The following is an 18068-nucleotide window of genomic DNA, read 5'->3' on the forward strand; positions in this document are numbered from 1 at the left end:
TAAACATATTTTGATATTCCTGGGTTATTATTTTCGTTAGTAGTTTATTATTAAATTAGGTATAGCTACGGTGACCATCCGTCCCGGTTTACCCAGGACTGTCCCCTATTTCTACAGCTTGTCCCGGGTTTTTATTTAAGAAACCCGGGACGTATAAGTGTCCTGGAAATTAAAATTTTTCTAATTTTTCGGATAAAGCATTATTGCCTAGTACGCTGCTGAAACAAACCGAAAATTTTTATAAGTCTCCAAGGTGAAAAAACTTTTCTGCAAGAAAATTGCCTGGACAAATAAATGATATTGAAAAATCTCCGTAATAATTCTAGCACAGGTAAGAATTTCGTTACCTAGGTTGTGTATTGTGCAACGAAAAGCAAAATTTTCATTTGCAATTTCGTTATCTGGTTTTGTATGCAAATTTTCGTTTCGCCTATAGACTAGGCTTCAGTTTTTTTTGAAGTGAAAACTTCTTTAGTATCGTAGTGATTTGAAACAAGATAAAACGAAAACGCGACACGACTTCAACTTGTTATAACTTTTTTGTTTTAATAGATAGATGAATGAAATTTGTACTGCAGATAGGTAATTAAATAAATTATAATTGTACAAAATTTAAATTAATTTCATATTCAAAATTCGAAGATAACGGTAAAAATATGTTCTTTTCCAACACACGTTATATCTTTTGATATAGTGCACATACAAATTTGATTTAACTTTAATACGCATGCTGATAACATAACCTTTTATTGATATATCACACATAACGTTACGTGCTCTACAAGTTACACAATCTTAAATTGAAAAAAAAATTAAAAATACCTCAAAACACCTGTGGAGATCTGTTGGCGATGACCAGCTACCAGTGTAGGAAGTACCGTAATCTCAGTCTGGAAATTCGACATGGTTGATTTTAAAAAATTCTTACTTCTCTTGTAGACATCTTTGAAATAAGATTTATGCATCATTATACAAGGTGAAACAATAAGCTTTCACATAGTATAAAATTTTTTATAGGTTGTCTAACAAAAAAATTGATTTAATAGCATGAGAACATAAAAATAAATGTTTTTTTTGCTTTTTGGATGAAATTTCATCGAGTTTAAAAAATTCTAGCTCTTTTTGTAGATGTCTCATAGACTTGATCTTTATATATATTTTAAGCTTTCAGATAGTGTAAAAAATTTTATAGGTTGTTAAGTAAAAAATGCATTTAATAGCGTGAGAAGATAAAAATACGTGTTTTTTTCGCTTTTTTTTATGGAAATTGATCGAGTTAAAAAAATTCTAGCTCTTTTTGTAGATGTCTCATAGACCTGATCGATATATATATTTTGAGCTAAGACAACAAGCTTTCAGATGATATAAAATTTATATAGGTTGTCATATAAAAAACATGGATTTGAAGGTGATAGAATAAAAATAGGTAGATTTTTTCTATTTAATTTTTTTTTTTTGCAAGAAAAATGATTTTTTAAGGTTTCACTTCTACCACGTGTTAATTGCACACATGATTTTTTTTTTTTTTTAATGTTCGTCAATTATGTAGTTCCAGCTTCTGTTTGTCAGGTTGCTACACCAGTTAAAATGTTTTCGAATAAAGAACTACATAATATGGAAGAGTAAAGAACCCAGATAAGTTTCAAAACTTTTAAGGAAATGTTAAAAGTTGTGTTAAAGATCATACAATTTCAAAATCATTTAAAATAAAATTAAAATGTTAAGAAAAAGATCTCCCGATTTTAATAAAAAAATATTTTTTTAGAAATTATTAACAGACATTATTATAAAACCATTTTCTTGATTTCTGAGTTCGTAAACGACTTAAATAATTTTAAACAAAAACGTTCCCATAAAATCGTTTAGGAAATCCTGATATCAAAATAACGGAAAATTATGAAAACTCATTTCAAAAAATTTAATTTTTTTTTCCCGGGTTTCGCTTCCAGAAATATGGTCACCGTAGGTATGTATAGCTGATAAGTAAAAATATTAGTATAATTTAAGAGGTTATTTCCGCTTATTCTTGTTAAACAGCCTAGGGAATTGATAAAAATCATTAATATGTATTTTTTTTTATTTCTGGAATGGGGAAAATTATTCTGTATGATTTCAAAAAAATGGTTGATACAAATTCAAGTCGTATGCCACTAAAAGTTTTTTTTTATAACTCCTGAATTAGAAATATCAGTTAACACAACATAATGGTTCGAGCCATCCATCTTAAGAACCCTTCTACCTAACACCGATAAAGCAACATTCTGGACACCATTCCTGCAAATAATTCAGTTGACAGCGTCAGCCTGGTCCTCCAGAAGAGATAGCCGAAATAATAAACCTATCCAAACCGAAAAAATCGGCCAAATTCATCATAAAAAGGCTCTATAGGAGGAGAATTTTATAGTAATGTAACTTCATGTGTTTTAAAAATGTTTTCTTCATTAAAATGACCTTCAATACCAAAAATTGAATTTTGTGTGAAATTGGGTTTACCTATTGTCAACTATTTCAGCATCATAAACATAAAATAATATTTCAATTAAACGCTAAATGTATATTTCTAAGTCGTGTTTTTGATGAGATAAGTAACATAGCCCTCACATTTATTTACCACCACAATTTCTTATTGTAATATACTTTTTTTTATTATTGACACACGAAAGTTTTTTTAATTCTTATAATAAAAGCCATCAAAACTTAAACTTAAATTTTACTTGTTATTTGATTATTTCTCTTAAGTTTCTGATAAACAGCTTGAGCTACTGCAGCGTCTTCTACAGCCATTCCTTCGTAAAAAATAAAGTCACATTATATCATTACTTTTAGATTAACTTTTTCCAACTTACCCAATGACTGAAATACTGAAATTCCTTGCTTTGGGCACATGCCACCATCAAAGATAACCTCACCAACCTCGCACACAAGATTAGTTTTCAAACCAGCAAGTTCTGTTTTAGCTCCAGCCCAAGAGTCAATGTATACAGGAGCAACATCGTAAATGTCTTGACCAAGTTCACTGTAATGATTGACACTTACTCCAACGGCTGAAAGAAATAATAAAGTACTATTTGAATGAAACCACTGTCACAATCACTCACCATTGATGTGTACATCATCTTTCAGCATATTTAAGTGCAAAAGTGGTTTTTCCATGTCTGAACAAGTGACGATAATATCAGCATTGGCAACACATTCTCCTACTGTATGGCAAACTGTTACTTTGAGATTTGGATTCACAAAAGTCTTCCTAGCATTATCCTGATGAGTAGATAGATCCACAGCTTTTTTAGCGGTTCGATTCCATAGACGAATTTCATTGACTTTAAACTCTGTACACATTCCTAAAGCATGACTTTTGCCTTGAACTCCACAACCGATAATTGCCAAAATTACTCCATCCGATGCGTTTACACTTCTTCTTCCAAAATAAAGATATTTTGTGGCTACAACAGATGCTGACGCTGTTCTCCAGGCAGTAATAAGATCTCCATCCATGATACATTTCAATTGTCCAGTTTTTTCATCAAAAAGTAAAATATTGCTAAGAATGTTTGGAATTGCTGGATTGAGTTGATTATTGATCCCTGACCACGTGAGTAATTTACATGCAACAGTTTCGAATGCTTTACGTTTAACATCTTCTAGAGTCACTTTATGATTGCCAATATATCCTGGCATAGTATACAGCCATACTTTTTCATTTTGTGTTTTTGTTACAGTTCTAGCATTTTGATAGGCGTAGGGATGATTTTGATATTTCGTTAATTTATCTTTACCCACAACAACTGATTTAAAAGCTTCTTCAATTGATTCATTGACTAATGACCAAGTCAAAACACTTTTAACTTCATCTAGTGATATAAAAACAGGACGAGCCATTTTTTTTTTTCTTTTTTCTAACCGTTGAATGAGAACAAGAATGTTATGAAGCTAAAACTATTTGAACATTAGGTTTAAATACAGAACCATGGGACTGATAAAGAGATAACAAGAAGAAGAAAAATGTTGCTTTACAATAAATTATAGATGGAGCTATAAAAAAATTATCTAACTTTTTTGTGTTGGCAAAGTAATTTACGTAAAAATAATGCTTTTTCAAAGTAATTTGAATTCTTCAAACAAGATAGGGTTCGTAATAAGCCAATCATAAATTTGAATCTGAGGCTGAAGCTGAAAAAAAAAACAATTTTAAAATACAGCTAGTGAAAAGCAAAATTACATACATACAATCAGAAAAAAAAAATCATCCAAAGCGTTCATAGAAAGAAAATAGAGTAAAATAGATAGCTTATAATAAGATATCAGCTTTGAATTTCAATTTTAATATCAATTAACCGATTTTTTCAAGAGCTTATTTATGTAAAATGATAACGTAAAACTATGTTGCTTATCATGAATTTTGGGATCAATTCATTAAATTAGTTAAATTTGGCACATTCAAGGACTTTGTGCTTAATCAAAAAAAAAAAAAAAAGACTGCCACTTGAAAATGGCGCCCAGGTTCAGTAATATGTTTTTAAAATTGTTTTTGTTCATAGTTCATTCTTAGTTCACTAGAAAAGTGCCAGAATAATGAAACTATTAATGGCCCATTTTTTTTATTTAAGAATCAATTTCGAAAACTTTAGTATCAATTTTATAAACTGGCAGGTAAATATTAAAACAACTTGAAATAGTAACACGATTAAAATATAAATAGCTGGAAGTAAAGTAAAACATCTTTCTTCATGGAAAATATAAATAAATAAAACATTTCGATATTTTCCAACAAGAATTTCTAACCGACCATTTTTCCGTAAATCACTTTTTTTTAATGCGTTTTTTTCCATTACAAATTAAAAAAAAAAATATATTTATTGAAAATAAAAAAAAAATTGCATTAAAGAAAAAATAATTGTTGCAACTGAAAAAAATTGCATTAAAAAAATTTTTGTTGCAACTGAAAAATATTTGCATAAAAAAAATTCATTGCAAATAAAAAAATTTGGCATTAAAAAAAATGTTATTGCAACTCAAAAATATTTGCATTGAAAATAATATTTTTATTGCAAATAAAAATATTTTGCATTGAAAAAAAAAATTTGCATTGAAAATGAAAAATTTTCTGCGTTGAAAAAAAAATCAATGAACAATTTGTCGAGTTTCTTCAAAAATGTAGAAAATATTGAATATTTTTTTTTTTTTTGAGATTTTCGTTTGGAAGTCATAACCTTAGATAGGCACAATTTTAGTTTTATGTACTAAACTCTAAAAGCAAGAGCAAAACATGATAATTTTATTTGTTTAAATCTAATGACTGTTAATTTATTGGCCTCATTTGGTATTATGATTTGATGTGCTACTTTTTTTTATTGCAGTCGTAAAAAGTGGGTTTTAAAATAAACTTATACGTGTTAACTGAAACAAAATTTCCAGAAGTTAAGTAAAGCATGTTTGTTTACCAAGTCTGAATTTTAAACTTGTGTTTGTTATTTTTTTTTCTATAAAACAAGCAATAAAGAACCCCACATTTAATACATATATGAGAAATGGTTCCCTGTCAGAGACGAAAGACTTTTTGAGCACAAGGTCATAAATTCAATTTGAAATTCTGAGCTCGAAAAATTATGTAACAAAGGTTATAAAAATTTTTCAACAAAGTATTCACCATTCTTCTAAATTTGTGCCATGTGCCTCATGGCACATTTTAGTTTAGTGGGGTTCTATGGCGTATATGTATGTCCTTTTTTTTAATGAATTACATTTTATTTTTAATACATTTTTATATTTCAAAATAATTATTGATATACAAATGGTACATTATTTCATTTAATCAATACTTTAAGTTGAACTTATAACCTACTTTTGGTTTGCTTTTTATTTTTTAAATTCTGAAAAACAGCTTGACCAACGGCAGCATCTTCTACGGCCATTCCTAAAAAAGAATTAAACAAAAAAAAAAAAAAAAAAAAAAACATTATTACCATTCTTAAATCAAATTATTCCAACTCACCCAATGACTGAAACACTGAAATCCCTTTCTCTGGACACTTGCCACTAAGTATAACTTCACCCACTTCGCACACAAAATTGGTTTTTAAACCAGTAAGCTCTGTTTTTGCTCCAGTCCAATAGTCGACGTACACAGAAGCAACATCATAAATGTCTTGACTAAGTTCACTGATATGGTCGTTATAAGATCCAACAGCTGACAGAAAAAAATATGAATAAAAGACTAAATAAAGATCAGTACTAACCATTGATGTGAACATCTTCCTTCAGCATATCTAAGTGTAAAAGAGGTTTATCCATGAATGTACAAGTGACAATAATATCAGCATTGGTAACACATTCTTCAACTGTTGAACAAACTGTCACTTTGAGATTTGGATTTACAAAAGTCTTCCTAGCCTTATCCAACTCAGCAGAAAGTTTCACAGCTTTGCTACCTGTTCGATTCCATAGACGAATTTCATTGACATTGAACTCGGTACACATTCCTAAAGCATGACTTCCGCCTTGAACTCCACAACCAATAATAGCCAAAGTAACTCCATCAGATGCGTTTATGTTTTTTCTTCCAAAATACAAATACTTTGTGGCTATAACAGATGCAGAAGCTGTTCTCCAGGCAGTTATGAGTGTTCCATCCATAACACATTGCAATTGTCCAGTTCGTTCATCAAGAAGACAAATACTGCCAAGGATTGTTGGCATTGGTGGATTGAGTTCTTTAGTGAACTCCGACCATGTCAGTGATTTACATGCTAAAGTTCCAAAAGCTTTGCGATTACCATCTTCTAGAGTTACTTTATGATTGCCAATATATGCTGCCATATTAAAAAGCCATACTTTTTCATCGTGGGTCGATGTCATAGTTCTACCACTTTGGTTGGCAAATGGCTGATCTTGATCTTTTGTTAATTTTTCTTTGCCTACGACAACAGATTTAAAAGCTTCTTCAGTTGATTCATTGACTAATGACCAAGTCAAAACACTTTTAACATCATCGTTCGATATAAAAATAGGAGAAGCCATTTTTTTTTTTTTTTTTGAATAAAAAGATATCCGATGGGGGAGAACAAGAATGATAAATTAAGCTAAAAATGTTTGAAAAAGAGGTTTAAATACAGAAAAATGAGAATGGTAAAGAGATAAGGAATTATTAGCTGTTTCAATGATAAGAAGCTATAAGTGTTGTTTTAGACATGTAGATGGAGCTATAATAAAGTGATCTTACTTTGTTGTGTCGGCAATATAGTTCACGCACAAATAAACTTGATCAGTTAAGGAAATATTTCTTATTAAAAAAAAAAAACGGAAAAGAATAAGTAAAATATGAGATGTGGCAACTATTCATAGAATAACTCACAACGAAGTATTATAGAGCAAAAATCGTCTATTCTTTATTGAATCAAAGAAATATTTAATAACTTAACCCTCTGTAGGCACATCTCTTTTTTGCGAATTTGGTTTATACTTTTTCATGTCGCTAGAACTTTTTTCGGTCTCACTATTTTATAGAGAATCATATATGAAATTAATGTAGAATTTTAAGAGGAATTTGAATATTGTATTCACAAATGCAAAAAAATGTATTTTCACCCTTGTAAAGACACTTTTTTGTGACCACTTTCTAATTTTGTCCTGCCAAATTCGCAGCCGTGTGCCGACAGAGGGTTAAGTTACATATAAAGACTTGGTATTAGTTTTGTTGGAGTTACCTTAGGTATATACCTTTTTTGTGGAAATTTGTATTTTTATAATTTGGCATTAGGGTTTAATTTGTAATGAAAATGCATGCCTAATTCTTTCAGTATACCATTTTTTGCCAGCTTAATTTTGTCTCAAAAGGTTTGTTTTATATTAATCAGGTCTTGAAAGAAGTAAAACTGCTCATATAGAAACCGTTACGATTTATGGTAAAACAATTATCCTTACATACAAAAATAAAAACGGCCGAAGTAGTCAAAAAGGTTTTTTTGCATTTTCTAACGGTAATATTTCAAGAACACACGGAAAACCTTCAGAAAAGTATATTTCTGTTTCGGCAAAAAAAAACCTTGTAAACTAATGTTATACATAGTATGTAATTGTAAACTAAAATTTCTTGTGTGGATAACTCAACCTTCATTGAGAAAACAATAAATGGCTATGTTTATTTAGACATTCTAAAGAGCAACCTTCACCAGAATGTCGAAAAATTAGCCTAAGATGGATTGTTTATTTTACATTAAGGTGACGACCCTAAGCACAACTCAGTCTCCAAATACCCCCAGTCACCTGATCTTACATCAAAGCTAAAGTAATATAAATTCAAAAAAGTTTTCCGTCGTCAGGTCTAGAAGATTCCTTAGGAAGTATTACTTCTTAAAAAGATTTAGGGAATTTGTTTTAACTTTAGTTTTGAGTCAGTTTTGAATCTAGTTTCTTTCATTTGACTATTTTTGAAGTGAAAACTTCTTTAGTATCGTAGTGATTTGAAACACGATGAAACGAAAAAGCGACAGGAAAAATCAATTGCTTATAATTTTTTTGTTTTAATAGATAGATGAATAAAATTTGTACTTATAGAATAAACTATAATTGTACAAAATTTCAATTAATTTCATATTCAAAATCCTGAGATAACATTTAAAAGATGTTCTTTTATCTTTATATCTTTTAATATCTTTTGATCTTGAGCACATGCAAATTTGATTTAATACGTATGCTGATAATATTACCTTTCATTTGATGTAGGTATCACAAATAATATTGTACGTGCTCTAGAAGTTACACAATCTTAAATTGAAAAACTTGAAAAATACCTCAAAACACCTGTGGAGATTTGTTGCCCATGACCTGCCACCAGTGCAGGAAGTACCGTAATCTTAGTTTGAAATTTCGACATGGTTAACTTTAGGAAATTCTTACTTTTTTTTGTAGGCATCGTAGAAATATCATATAAAAGGTGAAATAATAAGCTTTCAGATGATATAAAACTTATTATTAGTTTTCATAAAAAAAATGGATTTAATGGTGTTAGAAGAAAAAAAAGATTTTTGTTTGCTTTTTTCATGAAAAATGATTGATTTGAATATATAACTCGTATTTTTATACTTTTTGCGCATTGTTAAAATTTAAATATGGCTTTATTTTTTAGGTAAATTTGTAAGCTTTTTAATATTGTAATTTTTTTTCAAGAAAAATGATTTTTTAAGGTTTCACTTCTACCACGTGTGAAAATTGCACACATGATTTTTTTTTCTTTAAAATATCCTACGGCGCCTTACCATCAGTAGGTATAGCTACACAACAATAAATAAGCACTTGTTTGACAAATCAATCTTCACTTATGTTATACATAACATACACGGAATTACAGTTTAGTAAACAAAATAAAAACCGCCCTACCAAACACTATTTGTAATATACACTACATCTGCATACTTCTTGTTCTTAGATTTGTACGGATTGAAATAAATCTGATTGAGCGTGTAGGGACCCTTTAAGAATCGTATACCAAGTTTATAACACATCAATTAAATGATATAATAATTTAATTTTGTTTGCTTAAAACCTAGATTTTTTTCATTTGTATCATGTGGTTTCAAGAATAGCAAAAAGCTTTTTTATTGCAGTTGTAAATCTTCGGATTTAAGGTAAACCATTGGTAAACATAAAAATTTGAAATTCTCAGAATAGAAACAAAGTAAAGAATTTTTGTTTGTATTCAAACAAAATTAATACACCTTCTGTTTTTAAAGCAATAAAAGATGAGCAATTTATTTTATAAATTAATTTCGTATACTTTATTTCACAATTTCTAAAATGTTTATTTTTTTTTAACCTTTAATTAAATATAATAAAGATTTGACTTTATAAAATGGTCTACATCCAATTTAAGTTTCTACGTTGTCATGCATTGTTGATGCGAATTTCCCCATTCCCCATATCGGCCCTAATCGACTTGAATCCTTTGAGCCCTAAATCACAATTAATACAGCCCTAAATCCAATAATTTCGAGAATCATGTCCCATGGTTAGAATAATGTTTATTCAATGACAATTCCAGGAATTGAATTATATACTCATTTTTTAAAATGTGTTTCTATGGTGTATACGAACTTTTTTATTTGAATATTTTAATAAATTCTACATTTCAAAAAAAAATTATTGATATACAAAATGCTACATTATTTCATTCGATTAATATTTTATGGTGAATTTATAATCTACTTTTTGTTTGCTTATTTTTCCTGTATTGAAAAACAGCTTGAGCTACGGCAGCATCTTCTACGGCCATTCCTTTCAAAGAAATTAAAATTAATATTTTAACTATTCTAAGATCAACGTATTCCAACTCACCCAATGACTGAAACACTGAAATCCCTTTCTCTGGACACTTGCCAACACCAAGTATAACTTCACCCACCGCACACACAATATTGGTTTTCAAATCAGCAAGATCTGTTTTCGCTCCATTCAAACTGTCGACGTATACAGGAGCAATATCATAAATGTCTTGACCAAGTTCACAGTAATGCTTGCCGCCAGGTGCTGCTCCAACAGCTAAAATGATGATGCAAATCAAAATTGGAAAAGTTTAATGATGTTAGGATCTCTACTTACCATTGATGTGTACATCTTTTTTCAACATATTCAAGTGTAGTATAGGTTCAACTGTTCGAGTACAAGTAACGATAATATCAGCATTTGAAACACATTCTCTGATTGTTGAAAACACTCTGACTATGAGATTTGGATTAACAAAAGAGTTCTTAGTCTTATCCAACAAAGTCGACAGTCCCACAGCTTTGTCAGGAGTTCGATTCCACAGACGAATCTCATTGATTTTGAACTCTTAACACATTTCTAAAGCATGACTTTCGCCTTGAACTCCACAACCGACAATAGCCAAGGTTACTCCATTAGATGCATTTACATTTTTTCTTCCAAAATATAAAAACTTAGTTGCTACGAGAGACGCTGCAACTGTTCTCCAAACAGTAATATATTTTCCGTCCATAACACACTTCAATTGTCCAGTTTGTTCATCAAAAAGCAAGATATTAGCAAGGACATTTGGCAATTGTGGTGTAAGTTGATTATTTTTCGGCGATCGCGTAATCAATTTACATGCTAAAGTTTCGAATGTTTTGCGTTCGCCATTTGGTAGAGTAACTTTATGATTGCTAATACATCCTGGCATAGTTAATAGAATTCCGTTGACATTATGTGACGAAGTTCGAATTCTAGGACATTGATAGGCGTAGGGATGATCTTGATTATTGCCTTTACTCACAACAACCGATTTAAATGCTTCTTCAACTGATTCTTTGATCATTGAACTAGTCAAAATATTTTTAACTTCATTGTACGATATGAAAACAGGTGAAGTCATTTTCTTATATTTTAAAAGATACACGATTGGATGAGAACACGAATGATATAAAGCTAAATTTATTTGAGCATAGGTTTAAATACCAAAAAAATTCGATAAGGTACAGATAAGGAATTTTAAGCTGTTTCAATGATAAGATGATATTTAAGATATGCAGGTATGTGGAGATTAAAATCGCTCTGCTGTGTAAGGGTAGTAATATGCATTGAAAATATTTAATTTATATTTAAAGTAAATTCGAGTAAAGCTTTACTTTTTCATGCAAAATATACAACCATTTGCTAAGAAAAACATAAAATTCTTCTGTTACTTTAAACAGTCACTTAGTTTAAGAGTACAATCTGTTATATGTACTTTTTTTTGTAAAATTTTGACTCTTAATTTGTTTTTAATGATTTCATATATACAAAATTAAAAACTTTAAATATTTCGATGACAAAATTGAAAAAAAATTCAGGTAGGTAACTCACGTTACATAAATTTAGTAACTCATGTTACATGCAATTTTAAGGACAAGAGTAGAAATAAGGCACATTAAAATAAGATGATGTCCACATTAAATCCCATCTGCTTAAATCAATAAGATTTTTATTAAAATAAATGGAATCTGATTAAATTCTGTTATATTTAAAAAATTAATTTTATGATTTAAATTTCATTTTAATATGAGTTTCCTTCAAAAAAAAAACTCGTCTAAAAATGAAAAGTTTCCTTATCATTAATTAATTTATTCATAAATATTAAAAGATTTTATTTAAAATTTAATTTCAAAAAAAATCTATTTTATCTTCACTGATTAAAAAGTATTCTTTTTTGATTTTCATCAAATTTAACTTAAATGATCAAATTTAAAATTTAACGAGAACATTTTCATAAGTGGAATTAGGTTATAACGCCCATTTATGATAGACAAATTATATAATTCCTATCCGTTGACCAAATTGTCGTTACATACAACCGAACTATTAACGAATTCCACTACGTTTGAATGTGTGCTACATTGCCGACACATAAAAGTGATCTTTTTAACTACATCTATTTGTTAAAGCAAAATATTTCCTTCATTTTTCTGACATTAGATTTGAGTAGAGATACCCAGAAGGCAGTGTTGCCATAAAATATTTTTTGAAATCGGGAGATTACCACATCCAAAATCGGGGAAAATCGGGGAATCAGTAAAAATTAAAAAAGAATCAAGATTTTAAATAAAACAGAATTTCTAAAGAAAACTTCCTGCATTGCATTGTCATCGAGTACTAAGTTGAAAAACAATAAGCATCAAATTCACACCTGGACATTTTATTTCATGAGTAAAAGGCTGAGATGTGGTTTTGTTTTAATATTTAACTAGAGTAAAAAGAATTATTTGTTGTTATCAACTTCGTTTGTCATTTTGAGGTGTTTTAAGGGGGGTCATTCCGTAATTTTTGAATTGATAAATCGACAAAACGATATTAACGTGGTTGTCCTTTTTTTGCTTCACTTAACCCTTAAATGCATATTGTATCATTTTTGATACACACATAATTTTTTATGTAATTTAAAATGAAATTGATTAAGGGCCAGTTGTACAAATATTTAATCCGTGGTTCAGCAACTTTTATCTTCTAAATACTGTGGTAAAATTGATTTTTAGCACTGGTTCTAGGTCCATATAGGTTGAAGTAGCTAAATCCATCCTTGAACCAAAGTTGATCCACTGCTAATCCACCGAAATCGGCGAGTTAAATTCCTGATCCGAGGCTGAACCACGTTTGTACAACTGGCCCTAAATATAGCACTGTAATTAATTATTGTTTGGGGTATATTTGGTTAATAAAAAACATTTTTTAATTTTTTTTTTGCAAATATTGTATTAATTTTTAAGAATTTTTAAAACCTAAACCGATGTTTTGTCTAAAGCCGCTTTGATTATGCGAACCCAAACATTTTTTGTAAATTAGAAAAAGAGTAATTTAAGCCGTAATTTTGTAATTCAAAAATATGAAAAAGAATCGTAAATATATAAGCTATTAATTGTTCGTGTTTATTCAACCAAATTTTCAGAATTTGATCTTCTTCCATTTTTTTAAAAATGTAGGTAGGTACCTAAATAAAATACAAAACCAATACACAAAAATATTATTCATTAAATTAATTTAAATTTATTAATATTTTTTAACGCAAATTTTTTCATTTGCAAAAAAAATTTTTAAATGCACATTTTTTTATAATGGAAGACAAATGCATTTATAAAATTTGATAACCCCGCTCTGGTGTAATAATGAAATAAATTCCAAAAAACTTCGGTTAAATCTAACATAAAATATCCATACGACATACAAAAACAATTAAATGAAAACGAGACCTATTTACCTATTTAGCAAGCGCTGTCGTCGTTTTGACGACATGTTTTTGGCGATTATTATTGACCTGCTGTAGGAAGAAATTTTTCAATCCTCAAAACGATATTGTCTGATAAAAATTCTGATAAAAGTTTTGCCAACTTTAAAATAAAATTTTAATTGTTTCTATGAAAAAAGTGACGATGTTGAGTTGAAATCGGGAGAAAACCTTATTTTGAAACACAAAATCGGGCAATCGTAAAAAGCTAGAAAAATCGGGGAATCTGGCAACGCGCAACGCTGCCAGAAGGAGATCGAAAACTTTTGTACATTTACCCCATTGTTTCGTGTTGTTGTAATTAATTTTCTATCCGTGAATAAATGTGAAATACACACATAGTGTAACCACATTGTTTTCATGCATACTTAGCCAAAATCCTCAATCTGTTTACGCATACTTCTCTGTATCTCTGGATTTAATAACGGCTTGAGATCGATTATTCTTTATTCTATATCTTGTAATCTTGATGTACAGCTGTGTTCAAAATAATAGTAGTGCCTGCAACAAAATAACATTTTTTATATTTACGGTGCTTCTACGGTTAAAAATTTAATTTCTTTGATGTCAAAGTTTGTAACGGTCAATGACTGATAAATGTATCGTAGTTTTAAAATGAAAAAGAAGGTGCCAAATAATTTGTCATTGACTTTTGGTTGTTCTTTCTAATTTGACCTGTTCAAAATAATAGTAGTGAAAGTTATTTTTCAAGAATTTAAAAGCGTTTTATAACTTAGAATATTTATTTTTGGTTTAAAAGTAAGTACTCATATAATTTGAACAATTTTTCAACAAAAAACGATTTGTTTCGGTTTTAATCTATTTAAAGTTCGAAGAGCAAAACACTGCAGTTCGGTTAACGGAAACTTTTACGAAAGCTGCTTGAAGAATTGAAAACCTACTTGGAAATTCAAGGTTATATTAGGATGCTGCCTTACAATGGTAGCCAATGCAATAAACTCAACGAAAGACCCGAAACGCGCAGTAGAAAATGAAAAAAGACCGTCGTAGGTGACAGGCGTATTGTCCAGATGAGCTAAATTGAGTCTTCTGCATCGTCGTTTCAAATCCAGAAGGCTTTAAGCCTGGATTGCAGTGCAGTGAACATTCGGAGGTGACTGTGAACATTCGGAGGTGACTGTTAGAGGCTTATTTGTACGGTTGAAGTCCACGAAAAGTTCCGCGAAGCATGTTAAAAATTGTATCCAGTTTGTAAAAGCCCACATAAACTGGCCAGCGAAGTAATGCGTAACATATTTTTTACAGATGAGAGCAAATTTGTCCTCTTTGATGGTACTGAATCTCCACAACACGTCCGACGTCCGCCCAATACGGAATATGTTCCAAAGTATACGACGAAAATAGTAAAACATGAAGGGTCGAATTTGAAACGACGATGCAGAAGACTCAATTTAGCTCATCTGGACAATACGCCTGTCACCTACAACGGTCTTTTTTCATTTTCTACTGCGCGTTTCGGGTCTTTCGTTGAGTTTATTGCATTGGCTACCATTGTAAGGCAGCATCCTAATATAACCTTGAATTTCCAAGTAGGTTTTCAATTCTTCAAGCAGCTTTCGTAAAAGTTTCCGTTAACCGAACTGCAGTGTTTTGCTCTTCGAACTTTAAATAGATTAAAACCGAAACAAATCGTTTTTTGTTGAAAAATTGTTCAAATTATATGAGTACTTACTTTTAAACCAAAAATAAATATTCTAAGTTATAAAACGCTTTTAAATTCTTCAAAAATAACTTTCACTACTATTATTTTGAACAGGTCAAATTAGAAAGAACAACCAAAAGTCAATGACAAATTATTTGGCACCTTCTTTTTCATTTTAAAACTACGATACATTTATCAGTCATTGACCGTTACAAACTTTGACATCAAAGAAATTAAATTTTTAACCGTAGAAGCACCGTAAATATAAAAAATGTTATTTTGTTGCAGGCACTACTATTATTTTGAACACAACTGTACCTGTCCAAATTTTCTGTATTTATACCTTTGCTCAAATAGATTTAGCTTTATATCATTCGTGTTCTCATCCAATCGGGTATCTTTTAAATTAAAACAAAAATGGCTTCTCCTGTTTTTATAACAAACGATCAAGTTAAAAGTGTTTTAACTTGGCCATTGGTCCATGAATCAATCGAAGAAGCATTTAAATCAGTTGTTGTAAGGAAAGACAAATCTTTGAAAGATCAAGATCAACCCAATGCTCAACAAAAAGCTAAAGTTCGAACATCGACACCCAATAACGGTGCATCTCTCGCTACTATGCCAGGATATATTGGCAATCATAAAGTAACTCTTGAATCAGGTGATCGTAAAACATTCCAAACTTTAGCATGTAAATTAGTCACGAGGTCACCCAACAATATTCATCTCAAACCACCAATTCCACGCATACTTGCTAATATTTTGCTTTTTGATGAACAAACTGGACAGTTAGAGTGTGTTATGGACGGAACACTAATAACTGCCTGGAGAACAGCTTCAGCTTCTGTTGTAGCCACAAAGTATTTGTATTTTGGAAGAAAAAATGTTAATCCTTCTGACGGAGTAACCTTGGCGCTAATTGGTTGTGGAGTTCAAGGTGAAAGTCATGCTTTAGGAATGTGTACAGAGTTTAAAGTCAATGAGATTCGTCTATTGAATCGAACAGCTAGCAAAGCTGTCGAATTGTCTGCTCAATTGGATACGGCAAGGAAGACTTTTGTTAATCCAAATCCAATAGTGACAGTATGTCCAACAATTGGTGAATGTTTTTCAGATGCTGATATTGTAGTCACTTCTACACAAACAGAAGAACCTCTGGTACACTTGGAAATGCTTAAAAAAGATGTACACATCAATGGTGAGTATAGAGATCTTGATTCCATTCAAATATTAATTAAGAATTTTCTTTCAGCCGTTGGAGCAAGTGTCAATTCTTACAGTGAACTTGGTCAAGACATTTATGATGTTGCTCCTGTATACATTGAATATTGGGCTGGAGCAAAAGCAGACCTTGCTGATTTGAAAACCAATATTGTGTGCGAGGTGGGTGAAGTTATACTCGGTAGTGGCAAGTGCCCAGAGAACGGGATTTCAGTATTTCATTCAATGGGTGAGTTGCAATAAATTAATTTAAAAGTTATACCTAATTATAATGATCTTCTTTTTTCTTTGGAAGGCATGGCTGTGGAAGACGCTGCTGTGGTTCAAGCTGTTTATCAGAATCTTAAGAAGAAATAAGAAAACTAAAATTGTTTTTGTTGTTATCTTAATTGAATCGTTTATTTTCAAAACATAAGTCCATTTTGAATTTTTTTTGTTGAACCCACAAAAACGATGATTTTATTTATTGTTATGAATTAAAATTTAATAAATAAATAATTTGTTGTATAAGGATAATATTTGCATTTAAAGTAAAAATCAAACTTGTTAAATAAAAAAAAATATTTTGTCAGAAACTTTTTTTGAGGAGATGGACTTATAATGTTTTGAAAATAAACCATTCAATTTTAAGAAATAATTAAATTTTTTTTACCAGAAATTGTTTTATCATAGTACATTTATTACCATTGTACATGTGTGTGTGTGTGTGTGTGTGTGTGTGTGTGTGTGTGTGTGTGTGTGTGTGTGTGTGTGTGTGTGTGTGTGTGTGTGTGTGTGTGTGTGTGTGTGTGTGTGTGTGTGTGTGTGTGTGTGTGTGTGTGTATGTGTGTGTGTGTGTGTGTGTGTGATTGACAAAAATTAATACCAAAATGTTTTGACTAAAAAATTATTGGACTCTTCATGAATAGTCTTTTCCATAAAGTCTAGTCTTTTACTTAAACTGCACAATTATTTTTCATACTTTTACATTATGCACCTTATTCCTTCAAAACATTCATTTGTATGAAAATTCAATGAAAAAATATTCCATGGTAAATAAAATTAATTTGTTTGTTTCTTTTTGATTCTCATAGTATGTACCTATAATATTTATATGCAATTCAAAAAAATGCATCAATTTTCTATGTAGTGCAATGTTACCATTGCAAAAGTGTTATTTCTTCCTTAAGAAAACACTCTAACCCGAAATATTTTGATATTTTATCATTTTTGTTTATGGTAAATGAAACGTCCATACAAAATTACATTAGCCTACTACTTATTTTCAAAGAGTAATTGATAATATTGTGATTCTTGCTCTTTAAGTAAAAGACTAATTATAAAAAGTTCAATAACTTTTTACATGATGGTGCAGACATTTTGATATTGATTAATTAAAAATTACCTCGAAATCATGTGCAACACAGAAAACCGCTTGTATCTACCCTCCCGGATGGA

The 18068-nt window shown here is 30.1% G+C and overlaps 4 protein-coding genes across 4 annotated transcripts; 1 reads left to right on the top strand and 3 right to left on the bottom strand.

Annotated features, from left to right (window-relative positions):
- Positions 1-2620: 2620 nt before the first annotated feature.
- LOC129911154 (ketimine reductase mu-crystallin-like) lies at positions 2621-4072 on the bottom strand. The gene is made up of 3 exons (XM_055988862.1): positions 3099-4072; positions 2847-3044; positions 2621-2786 (listed from the first exon to the last, which is right to left on the bottom strand). The coding sequence occupies exons 1-3, from the start codon at positions 3877-3879 to the stop codon at positions 2704-2706; spliced, it is 1062 nt and encodes a 353-aa protein (XP_055844837.1). The 5' UTR covers positions 3880-4072; the 3' UTR covers positions 2621-2703.
- A 1143-nt stretch (positions 4073-5215) lies between these two features.
- Positions 5216-10828, bottom strand: LOC129911155 (ketimine reductase mu-crystallin-like). The gene is made up of 5 exons (XM_055988863.1): positions 10594-10828; positions 10330-10533; positions 6237-7079; positions 5993-6187; positions 5216-5914 (listed from the first exon to the last, which is right to left on the bottom strand). The coding sequence occupies exons 3-5, from the start codon at positions 7015-7017 to the stop codon at positions 5832-5834; spliced, it is 1059 nt and encodes a 352-aa protein (XP_055844838.1). The 5' UTR covers positions 7018-7079; positions 10330-10533; positions 10594-10828; the 3' UTR covers positions 5216-5831.
- On the bottom strand, positions 10190-11365 carry LOC129909671 (ketimine reductase mu-crystallin-like). The gene is made up of 4 exons (XM_055986745.1): positions 10831-11365; positions 10594-10713; positions 10330-10533; positions 10190-10269 (listed from the first exon to the last, which is right to left on the bottom strand). The coding sequence occupies exons 1-4, from the start codon at positions 11363-11365 to the stop codon at positions 10190-10192; spliced, it is 939 nt and encodes a 312-aa protein (XP_055842720.1).
- A 4364-nt stretch (positions 11366-15729) lies between these two features.
- LOC129911153 (ketimine reductase mu-crystallin-like) lies at positions 15730-17244 on the top strand. The gene is made up of 2 exons (XM_055988861.1): positions 15730-16860; positions 16927-17244. The coding sequence occupies exons 1-2, from the start codon at positions 15828-15830 to the stop codon at positions 16986-16988; spliced, it is 1095 nt and encodes a 364-aa protein (XP_055844836.1). The 5' UTR covers positions 15730-15827; the 3' UTR covers positions 16989-17244.
- The last annotated feature ends 824 nt before the right edge of the window (positions 17245-18068 follow it).

This window comes from Episyrphus balteatus, chromosome 2, assembly GCF_945859705.1.
Source record: "Episyrphus balteatus chromosome 2, idEpiBalt1.1, whole genome shotgun sequence".
In the NCBI taxonomy this organism is placed as follows: domain Eukaryota; kingdom Metazoa; phylum Arthropoda; class Insecta; order Diptera; family Syrphidae; genus Episyrphus; species Episyrphus balteatus.